Source organism: Podarcis muralis, chromosome 15 (assembly GCF_964188315.1).
Source record: "Podarcis muralis chromosome 15, rPodMur119.hap1.1, whole genome shotgun sequence".
Lineage (NCBI taxonomy): Eukaryota > Metazoa > Chordata > Lepidosauria > Squamata > Lacertidae > Podarcis > Podarcis muralis.
Genome location: NC_135669.1, coordinates 32,127,901 through 32,155,393, shown reverse-complemented (window position 1 = coordinate 32,155,393; position 27,493 = coordinate 32,127,901). Strand labels below are relative to the sequence as shown.

At 47.7% G+C, this 27,493-nt stretch overlaps 2 protein-coding genes across 3 annotated transcripts in view; both read right to left on the bottom strand.

Moving 5' to 3' along the window:
- Window positions 1-1,146: 1,146 nt before the first annotated feature.
- On the bottom strand, window positions 1,147-7,500 carry HSPB1 (heat shock protein family B (small) member 1). The gene is made up of 3 exons (XM_028708559.2): window positions 7,035-7,500; window positions 1,797-1,860; window positions 1,147-1,469 (listed from the first exon to the last, which is right to left on the bottom strand). The coding sequence occupies exons 1-3, from the start codon at window positions 7,435-7,437 to the stop codon at window positions 1,280-1,282; spliced, it is 657 nt and encodes a 218-aa protein (XP_028564392.1). The 5' UTR covers window positions 7,438-7,500; the 3' UTR covers window positions 1,147-1,279.
- Window positions 7,501-14,168: 6,668 nt separating this feature from the next.
- SRRM3 (serine/arginine repetitive matrix 3) overlaps window positions 14,169-27,493 on the bottom strand; it is a 110,912-nt gene continuing 97,587 nt past the window's right edge. For both annotated transcript variants that reach the window (XM_077919257.1, XM_077919258.1), the window contains exons 14-17: window positions 25,419-25,768; window positions 24,510-24,725; window positions 19,731-19,868; window positions 14,169-15,951 (exon numbers count right to left, since the gene is read on the bottom strand). In XM_077919257.1, the coding sequence (XP_077775383.1) occupies window positions 15,762-15,951; window positions 19,731-19,868; window positions 24,510-24,725; window positions 25,419-25,768 (894 nt within the window). In that variant the 3' untranslated portion in view covers window positions 14,169-15,761. The remainder of the gene's footprint in view (window positions 15,952-19,730; window positions 19,869-24,509; window positions 24,726-25,418; window positions 25,769-27,493) is intronic.

Below are 27,493 nucleotides of genomic sequence, written 5' to 3'. Positions count from 1 at the left end.
TCAGAGTCCTGTAGTGATTTCATGCTCTTTGTTGCAGCTTGTAAAACAGTGATTGAATTGCCCCCTAAACCTCATGCTTTTATATACATTATTTACACAATGAGTCCCGTCTGATTGGCTGACTGCTTCGCTCCTGGAGCCTGATTGATCTTTTCCTGCAAGCCAATCAGTTGTTGCATTCTAGGATCCTACCTGCCTATTGTTCTAGGATCCAAGCTTAGTACATAACAAAGAAAGACTGAGATCCATCTTGGGCAGGATTGTGGAAGCCAACTGCAGCCCCTTGCTAGCCACAGCTGGCCAATTCTGGCTGGCCTTAAACCCTTCCTTGCCCCCTTTCTGCTGATCTTATATGTAGCTGGTGAGCTCCATTCAGCCTGGTGGGTTTCAGGTTCATTTCCCACATTATGGTTTCCTTACATGGAAAGAATTCTCTGAGCATGGAAAAGGGTTTGAGCCGCTGGTGGACAGTAAATGCACTGAGTTGTAGAGAGTGGGCCTGCTCCCTGGAGGGGTTGCCTAGCAACTGTGCAACCCAGCTGGGGATGACCAGTACTTATGAATGGGGTTGGTCACTGATGCATTACCCAAGAGAAGGAGAAGGAGGAGGAGGAGGAGGAGGAGGAGGAGGAGGAGGAGGAGGAGGAGGAGAAGGAGAAGAAGAAGAAGAAGAAGAAGAAGAAGAAGAAGAAGAAGAAGAAGAAGAAGAAGAAGAAGAAGAAGAACAACAACAACAACAACAACAACAACAACAACAACAACAACAACAACAAATTTTATTATTTATACCCCACCCACCTGGCTTACTTTCCCCAGCCACTCTGGGTGGGTTACAGCACATTAAAAAGTGTAAGGCATTAGACATTAAAAAATTCCCAATAGAGGGTTGCATTCAGATGTCTGCTGAAAAGGACTAAACTGTGGGGTGCTGATGTGCATCAAATCTGTATGCTTGGTTTTGCATGCTTTGAAACATTTACCGTACTTGTTAATGATATTTATTTTTGTATGTCCATTGCATCTGTCTGTCTGTTTTGAAGGCCTTGATTCTTAGTCCACATGGATGCCCGTTAATCGGCCGACTCCCAACATGACCCCAAACACAAAAACAAGACGATTCAAAATAAATAAATCAAAAACCATACATGGGGTTTAAAAAAAACACAACTTTATTTGTGGCGCTGTTGCAGAGGTCTCTGTCTTTACAAAAAAAAAAAAAAAGGGATATGGGAGGGTTTGCCCGTTTTCGAAACTCGAGTGGTAAACTCCCACCCGGCATTTACACCTTGGGAGCCTCTTCCGGTTTCTTGGCTCCTGACGGGGTGATTTGGGCATGCGCCTCGAAGGTGACAGGGATCTGGATTTCGGCAGACTGAATGGCCGGCTTGGGCAAAGGAGCCTCTATCGTCAACATGCCATCGGGGGAAAGGGAGGAGCGGACTGCAGCAGGGTCGATACCAGGGGGCAGCCTGTAGAAGGGAACAGAGAAGCGTGAGAGTGGAATGAGGCAAGGTGCCCAAAGCAGTACATTGTTATGGGTTCGAGGGGGTCAGTCTGGATGATATCAGGGGGTCTCTTCCAGGCCTGTGGTCCTGTGCCCAATGAGGATTAGAATCCAGCAGAAGAGGCTGCTGAGCTGTTTGGACAAATTCCTTTGCAAGGCAATGAGAGACAGATGGCAGAAAGGCTTGGAAAAAATCAAGATTGAGGTTGGTGGGGCAGCGGATCTGCCTTCCTTGTCCTCAGACCCTGAAAAGCTTCGCTTCCTTCCCCAGCCAACTGGTTCAGCTACTTACGTGTATTTTCTTGTGAAACATCTGGAGATGAACCCATGATCGTCCTGCCTTTCTTCATGCTTGCCTGAAAAAGAAAACAACACTGTCATGGGGACATCGATACTGCCTTAAGAGATGGGGAAATCCCCCAATACATTCATTTAACTCTTCCCCAGGCACCCAACCAGGTCTCTCCAACCTGCATTCTGAAGCATAGGATCGTGGAATTGTAGAGTTGGAAGGGACCCCTACTCTAATCATGTCTCTCTCTCAGGTCTGGCCCAAGATATTTTGCCGCCTGAGGCAGATGAGAAAATGCATCCCACCCCCCATTCCCGCCATTATCTCACCCCTGCAGGGTTTTAAGCCACATGCACCCTCGCCAAAGCAGAATCCAAGAGGCAGGGATGGGCAGGGCGTGAGGAGAGCAGCAGGGCCAGTGCCCAGCCACCGGCAAGGTGCAGCAGCAGCCGCCACCTGGCTTCCTCCATGTCAGAAACACTGGGCAAGAATGCCATGCGGAGAGGGAAGGGAAGCCTGTGGTATCTGCATGCACGCTTACTTAAGGATGGGTTATTATTATTAATATATTATTATTATTACTATTACCGGTATATTCTATACTGCCCTTCATCCAAAGATTTGCAATGCGCAATTTGCAAAGTGAAAACACAAGAATACATACCATAATAACAAGCAAAAACACTAACACACACAGACAGTCCAAAAGGCCACAGATTGTAAAGGCCTATGCCAGTTTCAGGTTCTCATTTTTCCAATCTTAAATTATTATTATTATTTTAAAAACCTCCGCATGGAAATTCATCAGCATTTTAATGTGAATTTCTCTTAATATGCATAAACCTATGGGATTTTCTCTCCTTTGCCCCTTATGAGGGAAGAACCCTGGAGTTGGTATTTGGAATATTTCTTGGCTGATACAAATTATTTAATAACCAAGTTCCTCCTCTTTCCTCAAAGGCCTTGCAAGATGGTACTCTCATTTTAACTGCTATTTGTATCTCAGGTTTTCTCCTTGTAGCACATTCTGTTTCAAATATGTGTGTGTCTTACTCTGTGCATCATATGGTATTAAAAATACATGAATGCTGCATTGAGTGTTGTTATTTTTCACTCTCTCTTCTATCTTAATGGGTTTGTTCCAGCATAGTAAGTGATTTATTGATGAGACTTTCTCTAATATACATATTCCTGCAAAGTAATCTTCCCTAACAGAATGCTGTTCGCTATGGTTCCCACCCACCCACTGAATATATGCATTTTTAGGTATGTTTAGCCCAAGTACAGTATATGCATTTCTTTACCCTAGTAACACCCACTCTTCCAAAATCATACGCATTTCTGCAAACATAACTTGGCTGCAGAACTGCGCTGAAATATCTGGAGACGTTCAGATTTGCAAAGGTGGCCTGATATGGTTTGTGGATTGCTTCAAAAAGGGTGTATTACCTCTGTAGGCCTTTAAATATGACCTGAACCAAATTCTGCCTCTCATCCCTGCTACTGAATGGGTGAAGTTTCAGACTTGGCATAAGCCAGCTTCCCTTTTTTAAAAAAGATGGGGGGGACGGACGACATATGTTTAAAAAGAATAGATATTTAATGCTTAACATGGATGAATTGGTTAGAGCATGGTGCTGATAATGCCAAGGTTGCAGGTTTAATCTCTGGATGGGACAGCTGCATATTCCTGCATCGCTGGGGGAGTTGGTCTAGATGATCCTCAGGGATCATTTACAGTTCTATGATTCTATGAATATCTGTAGGGAAATCACTGGTCACCCTGAGCATCAGCATGCCTCTTGTCCTTCGGTCGGCGCCAGAAGGGAGGGAGCCTTCTAGGCTGGATGGCATGAACAGCTGTAACTTTGAGCTTGCTTCCCTCCTCCTCCTCCCTCCTCCTCCCTTTTCCTCGTGTGCTGTGTCTTTTTTAAAATGGTCAGCCTAGCAGGGGCTGTTTCAGTGCTGATTTTCATAAGCTACCCTGAGAACCCTGAGCCTGGTATAAAGCTACAAAGAAACCAACTAACCAGCCAACCTTCACTGCTGCCGTATTTTTGAGAATTGACTGCAACACCAAACCGTTCGCTCTTCCTTGTGTTCCTGCCTCCCCACCCTTGCCTGCTGCTGCGCTGGTTGCCATGGCCACATGTTAAGCCATGGACCGCATACATCCATTAATATTTCAGAGGGCGACGAACTGAGATTTGGGTGGGGGGCTGGGACACCACAAGGATGGGTGCCGGCTGTGGTATCAACAGAGCATGAGAAGTGGGGTGGGGGCTTAGCTGTCAACTTTTCCCTTTTTAAAAAGGGAAATTAATTAATTAATAGTTAATTTGGGGAGAATGATCGTTTTAGTAATATAGCCAAAATGTCCAATATAGTATAATTCTCTCATTTCCACCTATTTATTAATGTTTTGCTAAATAGGTTTATTGTTGTCTCAAAATAAACTGTTCATATTTCTGAATATTAAAAAAGAAAGAAAAAGAAAGGGTGTCTCTGGGGTGGGGGGGGGAGGCTGTGATTCCAGGCTTCCTCTCCGCTCCTCCTCTGCCCACGATTCGCTAAGGCGCAAACTTGGCACCTGATCAATCTCATTGATTTTAATCAGGGGTGTAATGTGGCAGCTGCAACCCAGCTGGCTGGGGGGGGGAGAGAAGGGGGGAGGGACCTCCCAAGCTCTGTGCTCCTTTGTCTGCCTTCTTGGGCCACACCCATCTTTGTTCTTTCCGGCTCCTCTGATTGGAGGAGCCTCACCGAGGGGAAAAGTGGGGAGATCCGACTCAGAGCACTCATCGCCCTGATGCGCCTCAAAAAAACCAAAAGCATTTGCCACAATAAACCCAATGGCTTTTAAGGTGTCACAAGACCAGTCCTTCTTTCCCTCCCTCCCAATTTTCTGTAACTGACTAATGTGGCTTTATCTCATTAGCTTTTCCCCTCCACCGTTGGGCTGAATAAGAGGCGCGGGGGGGGGGGGGAATGATCTCCCCACCCCAACAGGGAGAGAAAAAGAAAACTAGCATATTAGTAGTAGTACTTAATATCTCAGTTGGTAGAGCATGAGGCTCTTGATCTCAGGCTTGTGGGTTCGAGTCCCACCTTGGGTAAAAGATTCCTGCATTGCAGGGGGCTGGACTAGATGACTCTCCTAGTCCCTTCCAACTCTAAAGTTCTATGATTCTACAATTCTAATCACCCATCCTTCACCAGCAGGTCTCTGGACACACTACGACGATTTAGAATTCAGAATTACAAACAGTTAGGACAGATGGCACTTGTAGGAAGAGGGTTAAAGGTAAAGGGACCCCTGTCCATTAGGTCCAGTCATGGCCGACTCTGGGGTTGCGGCACTCATCTCGCTTTACTGACCGAGGGACCGAGTACAGCTTCCGGGTCATGTGGCCAGCATGACTAAGCCGCTTCTGGCGAACCAGAGCAGCGCACAGAAACGCCGTTTACCTTCCCGCTGAAGCACTACCTATTTATCTACTTGCACTTTGACGTGTTTTCAAACTGCTAGGTTGGCAGGAGCGGGGACCGAGCAACGGGAGCTCACCCCGTCGCGGGGATTCGAACCGCCGACCTTCTGATCGGCAAGTCCTGGTCTCTGTGGTTTAATCCACAGCACCACCCTCGTCCCTAGGAAGAGGGTTAGGGTCCTGCAAAACATGAATTTCCAGTGCCATAGGAACATAGTGATCTGACTTCTCCCAAGTCAGACCATTGGTTCATCTTAGTACAGTGGTTCTCGAAAACCAAGGCGTGGGTTCTGATTGCTTGCAGGAGCTTCCTGCACTTGAGCAGAAGCCGCGTCAGATCAGATGTTCGGCTTCCGAAAACCATTCGCAAACTGGAATACTTATTTCTGGGTTTGCGGCGTTTGGGAGCCAATTTGTTCAACAACTAAGCCATTCATGAACCAAGGTATCACTGTAGTGTACCTGCACTGACTGGCAGCAGCTGTGTACATGGCTTCCTTAATAAGCGTTTTATTATTAAATAACCCCTTGCCTACCTGGAGATTCAAGCCCTCCACCTGCCACCTGAGTAGAGTTGAGACAAAAGGCAGGAAGAACCAGCTGCACAAACAGAAGATAGGGGACACCTGGCTTGGCAACAGTACAGGCGAAAAGGATCCAGGGGTCTTAGTGGACCACAATCCGATCATGAGCCAACCGTGTGATGCAGCAGCAAAAGAAGCTAATGCTATTCCAGGCTGCATCCACAGAAGTGTAGTGTCCAGATCAAGGGAAGTCATAGTCCCGCTCTATTCTGCCTTGGTCAGACCCCACCTGGATTACTATTCTTTAGCTGTGAATCCTGCTTTTTGGGGGGGGGGGTGTTAGATGACCTTTTGGATCCCTTCCAACTCTTCAGTTCTGTGGTTCTACAAGTGCCATGATCTAGTCTCCTAGAGGCTTGGGAAGATTCCACATTTTTCAGCATTGGAGTCTCAGCAGATTTTTGAGTTCCACATCACCTGCCCTTATTTCCGAAAGCAGGGAAGGTGCCTTATCTTATTTTCAGGCTGCTACAACTTTCTTTTGGTCCATTCATCACACACACACACACACACGATGCCTGGGCAGCTCCAATACATTTTGTCGCTGGAGGCAAAGGCTTAATGGCCTTATCAGAGCTCAAGGACACAATCCAGCCAGGCAAAAATACTTCAGAGTGCAGAGAGCCAGTGTGGCCTAGTGGTCAGAGTGTCAGTCTAGCTAGGACCTGGGAGAGGCCAGGGCTGAAATCCCCACCCCACCCCAGCCCTGAAGAAGCTTATTGGCCTAAGCTACCTCAAAGCGTCATTGTGGAATTAACTGAGACGAGGGAGAACCAAGTTTGCTACCTTGATCTCTTTGGAGAAAAATGCAGCAAATCTATTCATCCATTGAGCAAGCCAGCCATCAATCGATGGATTAATTATTGCATTAATAGACCACCTTTTCCTCCAAGGAGCTCCAGGCGACGTACAGGGTTCCTGCTGCCCCCCATTTAATACAAACAACCCCCCTGCGAGGTGAGATTGTGTGACTTCCCCCCAAGGTCACCTAGTGAGCTTCATGGCTGAGTGGGGATTCGAACCCAGGTCCTGGTCCAACACTCTAACCACTACACCACAGGAGGGACGGGAGGGTGTGTGCCTTGGGGAGAGTCCTCTGGAGCCCAACTGAGGGTTGCCTCCAGGCCTGAAGTCCCCCTCCCAGCCTCTCAAGGGATGGCACTTACCTGTGATCTCCACAACGCCGTCTTTCGTTTTCACCACCAGCTCCTCGGGCGCAAAATGGTTGACGTCCAAGGCCACTTTCCAGCTCTCGGAAGTCTGCCGGATCTCAGAGATGCCGCTGCTGAGCTGGCGGCTCAACGCCCTGCTGTATGCTGGGTTGGCAGCTGGGCTGGCAGCGGCGGCAGCGGCGGCTGGGCTGGCGGCCACTGGCTCTGGGCTAGTGCTGGCCAGAGGGCGGATGTAGCCCGGCCAGCTGGTGGTCCCCGCAGGCCACTTGTACCAGTCCTCAGGGATGAGGGGCATCCCAAAGGACTGGTCAAAGAGGCGGCTGCCCCGGTACCAGTCCCGGAAGGGATCCCAGCTGGGGCTGCGCAGGAAAGTGAAGGGGACTTGGCGTTCTGTCATGGCGAGGCGTCCCGGAGTCGTCCCGAACCGCTTTGTGGAGCCTCTTGACTCCTGTGGAGAGCTGGAGCCGCCAGCTGCCCCTTATCAACAGACAAACGCCTATTTTGGGAGAGGAATTCCAGAGGTCTATTAATGGAAATTACTCTTGGCCAGAGGAACTGGTGATGAGTGTTGCCCAGGTCCTGACAGCATTTGTCATTTCGGCCCTGTGTGTTTTTCCAGGGAGGGGAGCGGTGGGATGGAGACCAATTCCCATCGGAGCTGAGCAGGATCCTGGCTTTCCAGGCCTGCGTTTGATCTCAGCAAACTGAGAATAAGCACAAGCCAGCCTGGGGAGGGAATGTGTTTGGAGAGTATTCACATCCCAAATGGCTCACGAGTCGCTGGCCTTCCCTCCTCTGCCTTACTTATAAGAGGTAGGAAAACCTGAGGGCTAAATCCAGCCTGCCAGGCCTCTCATAACCATAGAATTGTAGAGGTGGAAGGGACTCCAAAGGCCATCTAGTCTAGCCCCCTGCGTTGCAGGAATCCCTTGCCCAATGTGAGGCTTGAATCCATAGCCCTGAGATCAAGAGCCTCATGCTCTACCGACTGAGCTAAAAGGTAAAGGTAAAGGGACCCCTGACCATTAGGTCCAGTCATGACCAACTCTGGGGTTGCGCTGCTCACCTTGCTTTATTGGCCGAGGGAGCTGGTGTACAGCTTCCAGGTCATGTGGCCAGCATGACTAAGCCACTTCTGGCGAACCAGAGCAGCGCACGGAAACGCCGTTTACCTTCCCGCCAGAGCGGTACCTATTTATCTACTTGCACTGACATGCTTTCGAACTGCTAGGTTGGCAGGAGCAGGGACTGATCAACGGGAGCTCACCCCGTTGTGGGGATTTGAACCGCCGACCTTCTGATCGGCAACTCCTAGGCTCTGTGGTTTAACCCACAGCGCCACCCACGTCCCTTACCGACTGAGCTAGCAATAGCCTTTTCCTCCATGAATTTGTCTAATTCTCTTTTGAAGCCATCGCTGCCTCCTATGGGAGGGAGTTCCATAGTTTAACTGCACTGCATGAAAGGAGGGCTTTATTTTACCTGGCTTAAATCTTCCAACGTTCACCTTCATCTTCCAAAGTTGGTTCTTGCAACTCTCTACAAGCCACACTCCTCTGTGCAGGCCACACCCCTTAGTGGCTCTGGACCAGAGCACGCCAGGCACTTCTGTCTTCCACTGCCTCCCACAGTTTAGTCAAACCTCAGGTTGCATAGATGTATCCACTAAACCATACATCCTAAAGACACCACAGTTTCCACTGTGCCACATTTCCAAAGGGAAACACATACTCTGGGGAAGTGCCTGGAAACCTTAGAATCTCTCACCGCTTGGAGATGGCTTGGAGATGGCAGGCAACAGAAGATATGTCATAGGAAGAGGCCTAAGAAGAAGTCAGATTATTGCTCCGTCTGGCTCAGGTTTGTTCACACAGTTTAAAGAAGCCCTTTCTTTTATCTGTCCTGAATTTCCCAACATTCAGCTTCATCAGATCTCTACCAGTTGGAATGAATGGAGAGAGGGAGGAAAAAAACCCAACTCACATTCTCCATCATTTTGTACCTTCCCATCAAGGCCCCTCCACTCGCCTTCCAGGAATTGCAGACTCCAACTCCCATCATTCCCAGCCAGCCTGATGGATGGCAAGGGAAGATGGGAGTGCATTTGGGCACAGTGGTACCTTGGTTCGAAAACCAAGGCGCGGCTTCCGATTGGCTGCAGGAACTTCCTGCACTGAAGCAGAAGTCGTGTTGGACATTCGGCTTCTGAAAAACGTTCGCAAACCAGAACACTTACTTCCGGGTTTGCGGCATTCGGCAGCCGTTTTGTTTGACAGCTAAGCAGTTCAAGAAACAAGGTACCACTGTCGTGGGATGGCTGCGAGGCAGAATCAAGGCGGCTGGTGAGGAGAAGGTGACCGAGAGAAAGATCTTTCTCTTTCTCGCTGTCTCGGAGACGATGAGTCAGTGAGGGAAAGCAACTGCTTGAAGATTATGAAGAGCCCCCGCCGCTGCCCATCCTGAAGTTGTAGTCATCCTTGGCTGCAGGCCAGAATAACCCCTGGAGGTTCTGAGAGTCTCCAGAACATTTTTTGGCCTTGACACCTGACACCCAAAAAAAGACTCGGAGAGAGAGCGGAGAAGCATTTCCTAAGCAGAGCTCATTTCCCCCTCTCTCTCATCCAGGCTGGCCGGAGGGAGGTCCACTTTGGCCACATCCGTGGCAGAGCAAGGCAAAGTGTGTGACTTCACTTGAGTGACCACAGAGGCAGGGAATACTATAGGCTTGTATTGTTTCATTAGATTTTTAACAATGTATTTCTCATTTTGTATTTCCTTGGGGTATAGAGCTTTGGAGAGAGCCGGTGTAGAGTTGTGAGTGCTGGCCTAGGATCTGGGAGAGACCAGCATTCAAATCCTCCCCTCTCTGCCACCCCCAGTTTGTCTTGAAGCTGGCTCGGTGACTATGCACTGCTAATTCACACTCAGCCCAACTGACCTCACAGGGTTGTCGTGAGGATAAAATGGCATATTTCTGCATATTTCTCTCTCTCTTGTATTATATTGCATTTTAAATGTTTGCCTGTTTGATTCTTTGCAACACACTGTATTTTACGTGTGTGTTTTAATGCTCACATCTTACTCCCTGCATGCCCTGTTTTAGCAGGTCTGTGACCGTATAATACATAACAATAGTGGTGAAATATTAAGGGGAGGAGGAGGAGGACATAGGCGCTCCTGCAACAGAAAGGACGGCAAGGTCAAAAGCAAGATGAAGTGGCCATGGCTGTGAGTTCCTTCCACCCGTGCTGGTTGCAGGATCCCAGGCTCGGTGCAGAGCCAAAGGCCGGGCTGAGCAGACAGCCGGGCAATAAATATCTCTCTTGTCTCAATTACTGGAGATTGACGGGCCCCATCTGCTGTGCTGCGTGCCCAGATCCCCCAGCTGCAAGGATAATGGAGCATGATGAGAAGGGCTGATTGCGCAGGGGAAGAGGGAGGGCGAAGCATCCAGAAGACTCCCTCCAGATTCCCATTCCTCCTTCCTCCTGGCCGGCAGTCCGACAGGCCAGGGAAAAGCTACCCTCCAGCTCCTCCTGCTGGCCAGATGCTTGTGCTACAATGGGGAAAGGGGAAATGGCAAATGGAGCCCCCCAGGAATGTAAAAATACAATGTTATGGGGTTTTTTTGTGTGCAGTCTTGATGATGCCCTGTGCCCGTTCCAAGCCTGTGATCCTGTGGTAAGGAACCCATTCCTTTGTTAAGGTAAGGGAATGGCTTTGGCTGGTTAGGTACCACAATATACATATCCAATGAAGTTGCTCTGGTTTGTAGAACAAATGGATGGGCCTTTCACCTCACGCCCCTCGCCTAGCTGCTACGTAGGATAAAAACCGAGAGCCAGTGTGAGGAAGTGGTGAGAGTGTCAGACTACGACCTGGGATGGGAGAGACCTGGACGACTTTGGGCTGCCTTTCAGCATAACCTACCTTGCAGAGTTGTGGGGATTGCATGAGGAGGGAGAGACCTAGTGCTATTTTTGTAGAAACAGAGGTGCCAGAACTCACCCCAAATGCCTCCCTTGTTCTCTCTCCATCATCTGAGAGGTGCTGGAACTGAGTTCTGGTGGGTTCCAGTTGAAAACAAAACAAAACAAAACAAAACAAAAGCCCTGGAGAGACCCATGTACTCCGCCTTGATCTCCTCGGAGAAAAATATGGGATATAAATACAATCAATCAATCAATCAATCAATCAATCAATCAATAAACACACACACACACACTGAGAGAGAGATAAGAAAAGAGGATTGGACAGATTTCCTGAGGCATAAGGCTCTCAATGGCTGTGAGCCACAATGGCTATGTTGTCCCTCTACTGTCGGGAGACAGCCTCTGAAAACCTGAAGCTGGGAATCACAGGTGAGAAGAGTTGCTATTGCATTCAGATCCTGCGGGGGGGGGGGGGTGTTTCCAGTTGGCCAACTGGGTGAGAACAGGATGCTGGACTAGGTAGGCCTTTGGCCTGATCCAGGCTCTTCTTGTATTCATTACAAATATTAGCTTACATTGTGATAGGGAGGTTACATAGACAACAGCTCCACCTCATTGTTCTGCGACAAAGTGAGACTCCAAATATGTTTGCACATAGGTGTCTGCATAATCCGAAATGAATTGCGTCACCCTTAAGAACTGATAAAGAGAGTAGAGGTTTGTGGGCTCCTTTGCCTGCCCAGACCAGGGAAGCAGGATTCGCCTATGTAAGAGGATGAACCCTTTTCCAATCTTGTATTCCAGCATGCTTTTGTGATTTTTATTATCATGTCCTTATGTTGGTTTTTAAATTGCTTTGAGGCTTTTGTAGCGCAACATGGGAATATAATAACCCAAACCGAATCCTAATCTGACGCAGCTCTCTAGGGATGGGCAAATCTGAGAAAAGGGCAATATCTGGAAAGATGTACAATTGCAAACACATTGACGCAGCTTCAACTCCAGAGCCACGTCTTTTCAGCTCTGGCCTCTCTGCCACTGATACGTGGCCCTTGACAGATAACCTTGATGCACTTCAAAAATAAATAAATCTTGCCCACCCTCCAGCTGCACTGACTGACAATGACTCTTCCGGTTTTCAGGCAAGGGATATCCCCAGCCTGCCCTCCCTGGAGTTGCCATTGGGGATTGAACCCATGACCTTTTGCATGCAAAGTCAGATGCTCTCCCACTCAGCTAGCCCCCCGCACCGCCATCAAAAAGAGGCTCTACTTCAGGAAGATTCCATTACAATATATATATTGTATATTTTATTATCATTGAACCAGCTCACTGAATCTACAGCTCAACTTCACAATTCAGAGAAAGAAGAAAGAGAGAAAGAGAGATTAATTTTTTTCCCCTCTAGAGAATGGTTTGTTCTGGTTTGCTAACGGCTGCAGAGACTATGAAAGGATGCTAGGAAGACTGGACATGTTTTTCCCTGATAACGCCGTCTTTCTACACTCGTTGCTGCTTGGAACTGGAAGGGAACCCCAAAAACATCTCAACACTGCAGTCCTTTGGGGACCTTCCTTTGGAGACTGATGCGCCACTAAACCGCCGTTTGCTGGCACTGAGTCATAGATCTGTAGAACTGGAAGGGACCACGGGGGTCATCTGGTCCAACCCCCTGCAATGCAGGAATCTTTTGCCCAATGTGGGGCTCAAACCCACGACCCTGAGAATAAGTCTCTTGCTCTACTGGCTGAGCTTCCCCAGCTGTCCATCGTCTTTGGAGAGCCCCACGGAACCAGTATTTGCTGTTGCTCCGTCGTCTTCGGAGAGCCCAGGCAGCACCCTGGCAGCGACTGTGTTTCAGGTGTGAACTAATAGGAGGAAGATACTTTGGCTCTGCCTACTGCCAGTGTGAGCTTTCAGCGACTGGTAGGGATGTAAAAAAACAATAACCAACAGCTGGATATAGATTAGAGATTTCTTCTGCAATACCAGGGTCCAACAGTATAATCTTTGGGCTGACTAAATTAGAAGCCTAGTCTTCCCTCCTTCCTTGATCAATGTACTAGGACCTATTGCCTAGATCTAGCCTACAGTTCACTCTGGCAGCTCTTGCTCCAAAGACCGCCAAGAGTTCTTGATTGTCATGTCCAATTGCCAGCTGCCTGGGACTGTGGAGCTGAAGGGAGGCATACTGTGGTCTCTGCTGCCAGCATGGGGAGTGAGGGGCCTGCACCTCCCAGGAAGAACCTCACGGGCAGGGGGAGGGCATCTTGGCCCCATCTCTCAGTTAGTAAGGAGCAGTTTGCTTTCCTCTTCCCTCCCCATCCCTTTTTCCTTTTGTGTTGTGTCCTTTCGGCTGCAAGACCACAGGCAGGAACTCTCTCAGCTTTTAATATATGACGGTGCTTAGAAAACATTAGGTGCTTTATAAGTGTTAAATAAAGATCATAATATCTGGATCCACAATCACAACTCAGCAACAGGCAGGTGTCATTTTGCTTCAAAAGCCTCCCAAATCCAAATTTGCCAAGTAAGTCACGGACTGTGAATCTCCATAGTTTAAACGTGTCACTGGAAGAACTGGGTGGATGCAATGTCAGATGTCCCTAAAAAGAATTGTCCTTCATTCCTCTCTCTCTTTCTCTTTCCCTCCCTCTCTGCCCAACCTGCAACACGGCCACACAGAGATCCAACGCACTGCTTCTTCTGAATCCAGTTTTTCACATATGGCCAACAAACCACAGAATTCAGGTCTGGAGGCTCAATCCAAAGAATCGGGAGGGTGTCTACAGCATCTGAATTTGAATGGTGGGGCTTAAATAATATGTGGGTGGCACCTCTGCAGAACCAGGAGGTTTTCTTCCAAAGGTGTTGTGGCTTCTCTGTTTTGTTCATGCTACGCTAATTGGAGAATGATGTCCAATGGGCGATGCTCCTCCTTACCCAGTGCATTTTCTGCCCTTCTAGCACAGTCCACGTCAGGATGCTAGTCCTTTGTGAGTTTTACATCTTTACATCTGACATCTGATAGAAGGAGATTTGGACACTCAGACTGATTTTTGGAGCTTTCATGGGCTTGCCAAGGGGGATCTGATTCACAACTCACCTGTTTTGTTCCTCTCTCTCTTTCTCTCTCCCTTGGTTTGAGGCAAAGGTCTGATTGGGTGGTGTCCCTGAACTTGCTCTATTTATTTCCCCCCCACCTCATATATGCAAGGGAAACTGATCCGGTTGTGCTATCTGGTTATACAGAAAGGGCGCTAAGTGACGTGACCCTCACCTGGCTGACCTTTGCTCTCTTGCAGAAAGCAAAATACCCCTTTGTGCTAAGATACGTCAGAGGTCATCCTGCAAAGCTGGGGGCTGGAAGCACCTCGCTCTCTCTGCAAGCTTCCATACAGCCTTGGACACATAGATGTAGGTTTATATGAAAGTGCTGCCTTAGACCAAGTCAGGCTGATGGTCCGCCCAACTTGGCAAACCAGCCCACGGCATTTGAGCCCCATCAGGTGTCCCTCTTGTCTTATCGACTGCTTGTCCATCAAGCCCAGAAGCATCAAAGTTGAACAACAGCTGCTCTCCAGGGTCTCACGCAGAGATGGGGCTTTGCTATCACCTGCCGTGGAGCCAGATGGACATGTTGCCAGGCAGGGGGTGATTCTGGGGCCTTCCCTAGGTCATTGCATCCACCAGGAAGTGCTCTCTCTGTGTGTGTCTTCATTGGTGGCAAATGCTGTTTGTACCTGCAAACTTCTAAACACCAATCCTGTGCGCTGGGTTCTAGCATTGAGTTGAGGTCCTTTCCTGGGATGCAGATTAGTTCTGCTTTGAAGTAGTCAATCCAGTAGTCATCTTTGTAACTTTTTGGAAGTGATCAGCTTCTATCTTCCTTCCTTCCTTCCTTCCTTCCTTCCTTCCTTCCTTCCTTCCTTCCTTCCTTCCTTCTCCATCCATTTCCTGGGTTTTACACAACCCTCCAAACTCCCAAGTAAGCTTTCTTTTGGAATTTCTCCCTCTGGAAATTAACAGAGTTGTGCTTCCATGACACCTACCCCTCTCCTTTCTGCCTCCTAAAATAAATTAAACATTAACCTCTCCAGGCTGCTGGAGTCGAAATAAATAAACACTACAAATAAATTAGGGGTTGGGGTGGGGTGGAAAACAACAACAACCCTCAAACTCCCCTGGAGGAAGAATCTTCTGTGAGCTGTTTGTTCGAGGCTGGGTGCGATCAAATAGCGAGGACTCCTATGTTCTAGAGCCCAAAGTTCAGTGGTGGGTTTGGGTGTTTGTTCATATGCTCTGTGCGTGATCCTGAACCCTGGAGGCATTATTCCCCGGGAGACCCTCCCTACCCTTTTGTCAGTAGAAACTAGCTTTTTTAAAAAAACAACAACAACAAAGCAAAACGGAGTCCACCATCAGGCCTCTTGTCCCTGTGAGCAGCCAGACGATTGGGGTCCTTGCCCACAAAACCTCGATCCTTTTGCAACCCCGAACTTCCAGCGAGTGTCTGGCCTCCTCCGCCACGATGCTGCGTTCTAACAGGTGACTCGGCAGTTCTCTCCCCCACCGACAAGATTTCCTGACTCCCCGGTTAATGGCTGGGCCAGCTCCCAGCTCCTCGCTGGCTGGACGCACCCAGCAACTCCAGAGTCACGAGGAAGGAAGAAGGAGCGGAGGCTGGCGCTGGTTGAGGAATTAAAACTGGGCATGCCTTGGAGGGGTGGGCGGGTGGGGAGGGCAGCTGGGCAGGGCCAGCTCACTCCGGCAACCGGGCAGCTGGCCCTCAAAACCCAGCGCTCTCAGAACTGCTCCGGCTGTTGTAGCTTGGGCTGCGGCTCTGGGTGCGAGTCCGGCTGCGGCTGCTGCTGTAGCTGTCATAGCTGCGGCTGCGGCTGCGGCTGTAGGAGTAGCTCGTCAGGGAGCTGGAAGAGGACGGGCTGGGCCGGTAGTAGGGGATCGGGCGCTTGCGGGCACTGGAAGAGAAGAAGGACATTTTTAGTGCCTTTAGGCAGAAGCAGAGTGGTCTGAACTGGATTTGATTAGGAAGAGGGCATTGGCTTCGGCACTGAGGGCCAAGAAACACCTATTTCCTTTTTTCTTTTAAATACAGAGCAGAGTGAAAACCAAGTTTGCAAGGAAGGGTGAAGATGGAATCTTAGAACATTGAACACTGCTGGGATAGCTCAGTTGGTAGAGCGTGAGACTCTTAATTTCGGGGTCGTGGGTTCGAGCCCCGTGTTGGGTGAAAAATTCCTGCATTTCTGGGGGTGGGACTAGATGACCCTCGGGGTCCCTTCTAATGCTACAGATCTGTGATTCTAGAAATAGAGTTGGAAGGGGTCCTCATCTAGTCCAACCCAACCTAAATTCTACACTTAAAGGACAGAAGGGCTGTATGCTCAATATCAGGAGCGGGGAAACATGTGGTGCTCCAGATGTGGCTGGACTCCAGCTCCCATCAGCCCCAGCCAGCACAGACAATGGTCAAGGACGATAGGCTTTGTAGTTCAGCAACATCTGGACATGCCTCAACCAATCAGGGATCCCATACTAAATGCACTTTCAGAGGAGAGGTTTGCTGGACCACAACTCCCATCAGTCCCAGCCAGCAGAACCGGTGGTCAGGAATGATGGAAGTTGGAGCCCAACAACATCTGGAGGGTCAGAGCCACTGTCAATTTCTTTGTACAAAGCATTTCCCACAAATAAGTAGTACATTATACTGGTTAGCTTAAGAATCTTGCTTTCCCCCTCTTCTGTCTCTGTCCTGCTTTCCTTTTGTGCTGTGTCTTTCAGATTATAAGCTGACAGGCAGTGACTGTCTTGTTTTCATTGGTTGTATGTAATATGTTCAAGGAACCTTTTTGACTGAAGACCTGGGGCCAAATGTACTAAAAAAAAAACCATAGCTAATCTGTTGCAGCTGAAATCTCAGCTTTTGGGGTTGCTTTTTATTATTATTTAAATGAGCCCCGAGGAACAAAATTCTTCCCAGCAGCCTCCCCTTCTTGCATAAGTTTGACATGTTCAGTTCAAAACAGAACATTCAAAAATTCAAAATTTTCAGTTCAATCTTGGTTTTCGCTCCACATGGACAGAAGGGAATGCTGTCAATTTGGAATCTTGCAAACATGACCCAAGTTCATGGGTAGAAGCTTGGGCAACCCAGCCAGATGGATGGAGTAAAAATAATAAACTTGTTCTGCCTCACCCCAAGTACCTCCCTCCAAACCTGAAGCCCTCAGTGCCAAAGCTGTTGCCTCTCCAGTCGTTAGTCCTGGATTAGCCAGCTAAAACAACCGAGCATGAAAGGGTTAACAGCGCTTGCGTGTTTTTGCTCCAGACGCTGGAGAATTAAAGCTGCAGGAAAACAGAGATTAGGTGTTAGTTGGAGGGCACACTTTGCCCCGGAGGCAGCCCACACACCCCATCAAGAGCTAAGTTCTTGCCAAAGTCCAAAAACCAACCACCTCCATACCAATGTACCCCCAGCCAACCATTTCAGACATTATGTTTCTTGCTGTTTAAGCGACCTAGCTGTGATGGTAGGCCCGTTTATGCTTCCTCTTCCCTCCCTGTCCCTTCTTCCTCTTGTGCCGTGCCTTTCAGGCTGTAAGCCTGTGGGCAGCGACAGCCTCGATTCAAGCATTTGTGAGCTGCTCTGAGAGCCCTTTCTGAGGGGCCGAGGATCAGGATTTGGGGAGCTGCGGTATGTCAAGGGGACGCAGGTGGCGCTGTGGGTTAAATCACAGAGCCTAGGAGTTGCCAATCAGAAGGTTGGCGGTTCAAATCCCTGCGACGGGGTGAGCTCCTGTTGCTCGGTCCCTGCTCCTGCCAACTTCAAAGTACTAGTAGATAAATAGGTACCACTCCGGCGGGAAGGTAAACGGCGTTTCCGTGCGCTGCTCTGGTTCGCCAGAAGCAGCTTAGTCATGCTGGGCACATGACCCGGAAGCTGTACGCCGGCTCCCTCAGCCAATAAAGCAAGATGAGCGCTGCAACCCCAGAGTCGGCCACGACTGGACCTAATGGTCAGGGGTCCCTTTACCTTTACCTTTACCTTTAGTATGTCAAGAAGACCCTCCTATTCCCCTCCCAAAGCTATAATCCTTAGAGTTCCCTGCAAAGAGGGAATAGCTTACGAAACCTGTCTAGGAATTGCAGTTCTATGAGGGGAACTGGAGTCCCCTCATCAATTCTCCGCACCTTTAGCAAACTACAGCTCCCAGAATGCTTTGGGGGAAGCCATGGCTATCTAAAGCGGTATTGCGGTGTTTTAAATGGATGGTGTGAAGCTGGCCTGAAGCTGTTGTGGAGAAGGGAAGAGAAGGGAAGTACTTAGGGAGGTGCATGATAAATATTTTGGAGGTAATGGGGAGGAATTGGCTTGCTCAGCCATCTCTGAGGCACCTGTCCCCCTTTCAAGAGTCACCGGCCTCACCGTTGACCCACCAAACACACCCACCCAGCCTCCAATTTATTATCTTCCTTGTTAGCGAGACTGACAGAGAGGGAGAGAGACAGACACGACAAGAGAGACGCAGTTTAGTTCCACAAGGCCTCACAGAGTGGCGGATTCAAGGAGATGCACAGCGGGGTCCTGATGGGAGGCAAGGTTACCATGGTAACCCGGCCCTGCAGCTAGAGGCTTCTGCTTGATGTTTCTCCAGGAGGAACCTTGAGACGGGATGGGAAAAGGGAGAAATTTGCATCATTAACAGAGGAGGAGGAATAGGCAGGCGGAGGAAGCGGACAGAGAAGCCCAAACACACAGGAGATACGAGGAGCAGCTTACATATATGGCTTCCTTTGCACGCCTTAGAGATTTGGCTGCTGTTCCTCATTGGGGTGAGGAGACATGACCATCAGCCCCTCTGGCAGTGGACTGAGGCGGCTGAGGGCCAATCATTTTGGAAGCAAAACGAAGCCACTTGAAAAACAAGGTGACGGCGTCTGCATATACTGAAGATGTTCTAGGACAGGCATCCCCAACCTTCAGCCCTCCAGATGTTTTGGACTACAATTCCCATCTTCCCTGACCACTGGTCCTGTTAGCTAGGGATCATGGGAGTTGTAGGACAAAACATCTGGAGGGCCGCAGGTTGGGGATGCCTGTTCTAGGACATGGCTGGGCAGAGTATTTTGTGTGTGTGAGAGAGAGAGAAAGTGAGAGAGAAAGAGAGGGAGACAGAAAGAGAGAGAGAGAGAGAGAGAGAGAGAGAGAGAGAGAGAGAGAGAGAGAGAATCACACTAAATAAACTAAAAACAGCTAAAATTAACAAGGCAGCAGTGGAATTTCTGTAAAATAAAACAACAGTTAAATTCAGTTACAACTGAAGTCAACAGAACTCAGAGGTTTAGTTTAGATCCTTCAAAATGACAATAATAATATATATATTTAAAATCCTGTTCTAAACCACAGGTGTAGGCATAACCTGTAGAAACAGAACAATGCCTAAACCTTAAACAGTAAGTCTGCAACTTATGTGCATTTAACTTGTGTGCATTCAGCTTCACAAGCATTTAAATGTAAAAGGGTGCAGAAAGGGGCTGAGGTTCTGGGGGAAATGATTTTGGCAAGCCCACCCACCCTTGAACCCAATGGGTTTTGATTATACCAGCAATCATGCTATAGCATTCTGTACTAGCTGCAGCTTTTGGATCGAGTGCCTGGGCAGCTCCACAAAGAGCGCATTGCGCCAATCCAATATTGAACGCACCAATGCGTGAACTCCTGTGGCCAAGTTTTTACCTGGTGATTCTTCTGGGCTCCATAAAGCTTGGGGAGTCACGCCTTCTCTTTCGGATGGGGGAGTAGCTCCGGGAGCGACGCCGGGCACGCGTGGGTTCTGTGTCACTGTGGCGGGCCCGCGGCTCATTGTCCTTCTCTCTGGATGAAAAAACAACAACAACCACAGCAGCCCTGTGGCCTCATTTCCACACACACTGTGAGTCTCTGAAGCGCAACTGGGAATCTGGGTCTAGGGAACTACAGTTGGCCGTGCGAACCAGCTGCAGCGCCCCCTTCAGGCATCAGAAGACAATGACGGCTTGCGACACCGGCCCCTGGGATTGAAAGGCAGCAAACCTTTCTTTGAAATGACTGACAATATGGATTGGATTGATATTTGGAGAGTGAGAAACCCCTTGGGAAGAGAAGGAACATTCTTTTCTGAAGCCCAACTGACCTGGACACGAATCGACCAAATATGGATAACTAGAAGTCTGGCACCCAAGATCAGAAAGGTGGAAATCTGCCCAAAGACATGCTCCGACCATAACGCATTGAGAATGGATATGACACTGACCCCAATTGGCTCCTATAGATGGAAGATGAATGATGGCCTGTTTAGAGATCAAAAACTTGTAGAGAAGGCCCAAAAAACCTTAAAGGACTATTTTGAGGTTAATATGGGCACCACGGTGGAAAAAAGAACCATCTGGGATGCAAGCAAGGCCGTGTTGAGAGGGTTCTTGATACAACAAAATTCGATAAAGAAAAGATTACAAAATGAAAAGAAGGACAAGATTCTGGAAAGAATTAAAGAGTTAGAAAAGAAGTTAAGATCTAACCCGAAGTCCCAACCGATTCTGCGAGAAATCAAACTTTACCAAGCACAATATTCTAAACTGATAAATCAGGAAATAGAATGGAAGATCAGAACAATGAAACAAAAAACTTTTGAATCGGCTAATAAATGCGGAAAACTGCTAGCTTGGCAGTTGAAAAAGAGACAAAGACTAAATACGGTAACAAATTTAGAGATTGAAGGAAGGAATATCCAGAACCCTGGAGAGATTAGAAAGTGCTTCCAGAGATACTTCAAAAAGCTATACACCCAAGGGCCACAAGACGAAATAGAGATTAAACAATTTTTAGAGAAAAATGGATTAGCAAAGCTGTCAGAAGAAAACAGAACAATTTTGAATGGTGAAATAACACGACAAGAGATTGAGCAGGCCATCCAGAGTTTGAAACAGGGCAAATCGCCAGGGCCAGATGGACTGACCTCCAACTATTATAAGACACTGAAAGATTACCTGATACAGCCATTGTTGGAGGTCAGTAATGAAATAATGGAGGGGAAGAAGGCGCCAGAATCGTGGAAAGAAGCATTTATCACATTGATACCAAAGTCGGAAACTGAAAAGACACAACTCAAGAACTACCGTCCCATTTCTCTTTTAAATGTGGATTACAAAATATTTGCAGACGTTTTGGCACGTAGATTCAAGAAAGTTTTAAGTGAGATAATCCATAAAGACCAGGCAGGCTTTCTCCCGGGTAGATATATGTTTGCTAATACAAGGAACATTATAGACATATTGGAACTTTTGCAAACAAACATAAACACTAAAGCAGTTTTAATTTTTATAGACGCGGAGAAAGCCTTTGACAACATATCCTGGAAATTTATGAAGGGGAACTTAAAAGAAATGGGAGTGGGACGTGGGTTTGAGAATGGGATTGAGGCTATATATTCAGAACAAAAGGCTAAACTGATACTCAACAATGTGGTTACAGAAGAGTTCAAAATAGAAAAAGGTACACGACAAGGCTGCCCGATTTCCCCATTACTGTTTATTTCGGTTCTGGAAGTGCTGTTGAATATGATCAGGGGGGACCGGTTGGTGGAAGGGATCCAGGTCGGAGCGAAACAATATAAACTTAAGGCATTTGCAGATGACCTAGTTTTGACATTACAGGAGCCGGAATCTAGTACGAAAAGAGTATTACAACTGATTCAAAACTTTGGTCGAGTGGCGGGATTTAAATTAAATAAGCAAAAAACTAAGGTTTTGGGGAAAAATTTGACAGATACTGAGTTGGAACGGTTTCAGAAAGAGACAGAATTAACTGTGGTTAAAAAAGTCAAATACCTAGGGGTGAACATAACAGCAAAAAATCTGAGTTTATTTAAAGATAATTATGAAAAATGTTGGTTAGAAATTAAGAGAGACTTGGATAGTTGGTCAAGATTAAAACTTTCCTTGTTAGGCCGGATAGCTGCCATCAAAATGAATGTATTGCCAAAAATGTTATTTTTGTTTCAGACACTACAGATTGTAGACAAGACAGAATGTTTTCGGAAGTGGCAGAAAGATATTTCAAAATTTGTCTGGCAGGGCAAAAAGCCCAGAATTAAATTTAAAATATTAACAGATGCGAAAGAAAGAGGGGGCTTTGCCCTGCCAGACTTAAAGTTGTACTATGAAGCTGCAGCTTTCTGCTGGTTGAAAGATTGGATACTCCTTGAAGATACGGATGTATTGGATTTGGAAGGTTTTAATAATGCATTTGGATGGCATGCATATTTATGGTATGATAAGGTTAAGATAAACAAGGTTTTTAAGAACCATATTGTCAGAAAATCAGTTTTTAATGTCTGGACAAAATATAAAGACTTATTGGAGAATAAAACTCCGAGGTGGTTGTCACCCCTAGAGGCTAAGGCCCGAAAAAGAGCCAATATGGAGGCCAATTGGCCAAAATATTGGGAGATATTAGAAAGAGATGGTGACAATTGGAAATTGCAGAGTTTAGAGAAAATGAGAGATAAAGTGCGAGACTGGTTACACTATGCTCAGATTAAAGAAGTGTTTAAAAATGATAAAAAGGTAGGATTCCAGGTGGAGAAGTCAAAGTTGGAAACTGAACTGTTAGAACCTAAGACTAAAGTACTTTCAAAGATGTATAATTTGCTGCTGAAATGGAACACACAAGACGAAATGGTTAAATCGGCAATGATAAAATGGGCTCAGGATATTGGGCATAATATTATGTTTGAAGATTGGGAAAGGTTGTGGACCTCTGGGCTGAACTTCACTGCATGTAATGCTTTGAAGGAAAATGTAATGAAAATGATATACAGATGGTACATGACCCCAGTCAAATTGGCTAAAATATACCATTCGTCGGATAATAAATGTTGGAAATGTAAGGAAAATGAAGGAACATTTTTTCACCTCTGGTGGTCTTGTCCTAGAGTGAAGGCCTTCTGGGAGATGATATACAATGAGTTAAAAAAGGTGTTTAAGTACACCTTTACTAAGCAACCAGAGGCCTTCCTCTTGGGCATTGTCGGCCAGAGTGTGTTAAAAAAAGACAGAACATTTTTTATGTATGCAACAGCGGCAGCAAGGATACTGATTGCTAAGAATTGGAAGACTCAAAATCTACCCACTCTGGAAGAATGGCAGATGCAGCTGATGGACTATATGCAACTAGCTGAGATGACCGGCAGAATTCGAGACCTGGGAGAAGAAAGGACGGAAGAAGACTGGAAGAAATTTAAGATTTATTTACAAAAGTATTGTAATTTGGCTGAATCTTGACCGGGATGTCAGAATAGAAATGATTGTCTACCACTAAATTAGATTTAAGATTAAATTATATGTCAATGAACAAAATTAAGATTATGGATAAAATGATAATTTGTTTGGAAACAATTGTATAATGATGTAAGTGTCTGCGGGAGGCGTGGGGGAGTCCAAAGCAATAATGGAAAGATGCTAAACAATCAATGTTGTTTTTGTAATATGCTTTTGTATTGAAAAAACTTTAATAAATATATATTTTTAAAAAATAAATAAATAAATAAAGAAATTAAAAAAAAAATGAAAGGCAGCAAACCCCCATCTTGCAAACACTGAGGGACATAGGAATCTGCCTTATATGGAATCAAACCATTAGTCCATCTAGCTCAACATTCATAGGTTGTCCAGGGTTGTGGGACAAGGGGGTGGGATCAAGACACTTTGTGCTGATTGGAGCCAATCAGGGTGAAAGGAGTTGAGTCAGTCACTGGGGACGGGCTCCTAAGGTTACTCTGTGTCAGGGAATGGCTGGGTGACAAAGAGCAGTGGGAGGCACCAGCCCTAGAACCTCCCAGGGATGACACAGAGAAAGAAGACTTAGACCCAGGGCAGTGGCAGTGTGTCAAGGAGCTGTCAGGCAAGCACAGGTCATCCACAGGGCAGGAAGAATGTGAGGCACGAGGTGCAATTAGCTTTTATTCACAGAAAGTGACATCACAGCAGAATTCCTGTGGCTTGACTCATTCAGCTTGGGACGGTGCTGAAACTGACCACGGGCCCTGCCCTTCCCCTCTAGCCTGTCACTCTGGATCCCTCCCAAGCAGACAAGGGCTGCAGAAATGGGGTGGGCTCCTCCTCTGGGCTTGTCTGGCCCAGTGCTCAGCAACATGCAGGACTCTCCTCGATCTCCTCTGAGGAGAGCCAGCAGTACTGGGACTTCCCTGGTGCTGTGTAGCAGGGGCAATCTCTGACTCCTCTCTGTCCGAGTCTGCGCTCCCACTGCAATTCTCAGCCTCCAGCCCTGTCCTGGAAGGGTCTCTTTCTTTTGACCCCCTGCCTTGATCGCCCAAACCCCCTGCTTCTAGCACCTCCCACCTTGTCCCTTACCCAGGCTGCTATCCAGTGTCCCACCACCATGATCTGGGGTCCAAGTCGCCATCTTCTGTGCTGCCGCTGCCCCCAGTGTCAGAACTGGGGATTACAAGCACCTTACCTGCTGCTTGTTATTTTTTTCTGGGATCCAGACCGGGTCCTGCTGCGTGCAGATCTCTTCTCCCGGGATCGGGACCGAGATTTCGACGGGGACCGGCTGGAGCTCCAGGAGCTGCTCCGAGACAGGCTCTTCCTTCGCTCCGACTTGTGCCTGGAGTGTTTGGCTGGGGCTGGAGAGCAACTGCCCAGCCTACCGCGGTGGTGCCTCTCCTTTGCTCTGAAACATGCAGTGGGCGGAGATTAGCAGGGCCAATCAAAGCGCAGAGGGAGAAGCAGCGGGGGGGGGGCATTTGGTGTGGGTGTCAGGTTCAGACAATGGTTAATTCGGGGGGATTTGATTTCACCCTGCCAACAAAGGTCCGTATAGTTATAGCTATGGTTTTCCCAGTAGTGATGTATGGAAGTGAGAGCTGGACCATAAAGAAGGCTGATCGCTGAAGAATTGATGCTTTTGAATTATGGTGCTGGAGGAGACTCTTGAGAGTCCCATGGACTGCAAGAAGATCAAACCTATCCATTCTGAAGGAAATCAGCCCTGAGTGCTCACTGGAAGGACAGATCCTGAAGCTGAGGCTCCAATACTTTGGCCACCTCATGAGAAGAGAAGACTCCCTGGAAAAGACCCTGATGCTGGGAAAGATGGAGGGCACAAGGAGAAGGGGACGACAGAGGACAAGATGGTTGGACAGTGTTCTCGAAGCTACCAGCATGACTTTGACCAAACTGCGGGAGGCAGTGGAAGACAGGAATGCCTGGCGTGCTCTGTATCATGGGGTCACGAAGAGTCGGACACAACTAAACAGCAGCACAGCAGCAGGTTGTTTTTCTGCGCATTGGACCAAACTTGGGCCCTGTTGGAGGGTATGGTATATGGGCCACTCACAAGCATGCACCCCATTCTGGTTCTTACGTTTTTAGGTGCACCCCATGGTTCTTTTCTGTCCCGGCCACGGTGTGGTAAGGGTGCGAGCAGGTGGACCCCTCTGAGTCACTGCTGTAGCCTGTGTGGCTGACAGATCGCGGGGACTCCTTGGCGGCTGAGAGCTTGGCCCTGCCACGCCCTTTGTGCTTGTGGGTCGACGTGGACCTCGCATGGCGCCTGTGGAAGCGCTTATCTCCACCCGAGCATCTCCCCGGAGGTGAGGCGGACCGGCGTGAGGCCTTGACGCCATATTTGCTGCACCGGCCTTCCTTGGAGTGGGGCGACGGGGCTTCGGACTTGACGTGGGCCCTCGTGGAAGGAGACGTGGAATCCAGCCTCTAGCAGAATGAAAGACGCGGAGGGACGGGGAGAGATACAGAGAGAGGGAGGGTGGGGCGGGGTGGGGCGAAAAGAGAGAAAGAAGGAAAGGAGAGGGTTTTTTTAAAAAACAAAGAGAGACCCCTCACCAGCAGGAAAAAGCTGCAATTTCACAACAGCGATGCACAATGATTTGAATAAAGGCAGGCTACACAGATACTACTCTGCACCTCTCTCCCCTGTTCAACCTCTCGACCTTAAACGATGCAGCTCATGCAAAATCTCTGGCATGCAAAAACAGGAAATAAACCAAAATGAAAAAATGAGACAGGGAAGGGGAGGCGGAGAGTTTCAAACGGGGCGGGAGGGAGAGGGTCACCTTGGAAAAATGAAAAGTATATAATATGTGCATGTGTGTGTGTATGTGTGTGTTCTTTTAAAAGAAAAGAAAGAAGACCCCAAATTATATTTTGTTGGAAAAAAAACAAAGAGAGAGAAAGAGAGAAAGAAAAGGGAGGGTGCTCATATCGGTGGAAGAGGGGGTACATTATGGGATGGTGGGGGAAAAGGATAAGAAGCCAGGGATCGGGTGGGGTGGGGTTTGGATAGAAATGGATTTCTTTGTGGGGAGCTTGATCAAGGCATGTAGAAGAGAAGAGAGAGCTATGTGTAGGTGATGGGGATTGGAACAGGGGCTGGGTTGGGGATGGAGAAAATAAAATCTTAAACCAAAAGAAAACTCCACAAATGTCATCAGTACTGAAAAAAAAGGATATTAAAAAAAAGTTTCTGAACTCTTCCTGGGTTTTGAAAATTTGTGCAGAGTCTCCACCAGCGTTCTATTCTCTTTCCTTTTTTATTTTATTTTATGTTATTTATTTATTTTTGTTAAATTTCCACTTTTTTTTTTTAAGTCCGTCCTGGTTAACGTCCACTTACCAAGAAAGTGGTATTTCCTCCTTTAGTAGGTAAGGTATGAAGAGAAGGGAAAAGTTGGGCAATATAAGTGAATCATTAGATTGACAAAAAATGCAAGAGAGATCGAGAGAGAGAGAGAGGAAGAGAGAAAGAAAGAAAGAACGAGAGAGAGAGAGATAGAAAGGAGAGGAATAAAAAACCAAACCACCCTGGTCTCCTAAGCTCTTGCAACACACAGCCATGAGGCGGACCCTGTGTGCAGTCCCCTCTTTGGTTTTTAGAACAAACGGAATGCCATTTGGATTTCCCTAAAATTAGTGGAAATGACAGGGTGGGTTTTCTTTTAAGACGGACATCCTCTCAAGGCTGCGGGAGCCCAATGACGTACGTAGGTTTGCCAACCCAGTGGAGTTTAGCTTGCCCCTCCTGCGACTAGTGTTTTCCCACCAGTACTGGGATCTCGAAAGCAGCCATCTTTGCCCAGGCGCCAACCACAACCCTTAACCCTCTGATTGTGGCCTGTTTCTGCCCCTTACCCCAGAGATTCTAATCTGGTTCCATCCTCATCCTGAGTATGCTGCCCTGAATCTGCTTCTAACTGATCAGATTCTTCTAGGTCAGTGTTGAGGCCCTCCCGATGGTGTTGGACTACAACACCCATTGTCCATGGCTACTGTTGGGCATGGGAGTCCAACAAGTTCTCTCCCCACCTCTCCTCATTTAGTTCTGTCCAGGATCTGTCTGCTCCATCTCTCTCAGACCCACACAAAGGCCCAGTTTTATGGAAATTAAATTTAGCACAGTGGGAAGATTGTAGGGGGAAACAA

Excerpts from the sequence above, each read along its gene's own strand:
- HSPB1 (XM_028708559.2), bottom strand. The coding sequence starts at position 7,437 with ATGACAGAACGCCAAGTCCCCTTCACTTTCCTGCGCAGCCCCAGCTGG. Across the intron at positions 1,861-7,034 it reads CGGCGTTGTGGAGATCACAG|GCAAGCATGAAGAAAGGCAG; the intron begins GTAAGTGCCATC and ends TTTCTTTTTCAG. Across the intron at positions 1,470-1,796 it reads TGTTTCACAAGAAAATACAC|GCTGCCCCCTGGTATCGACC; the intron begins GTAAGTAGCTGA and ends TCCCTTCTACAG.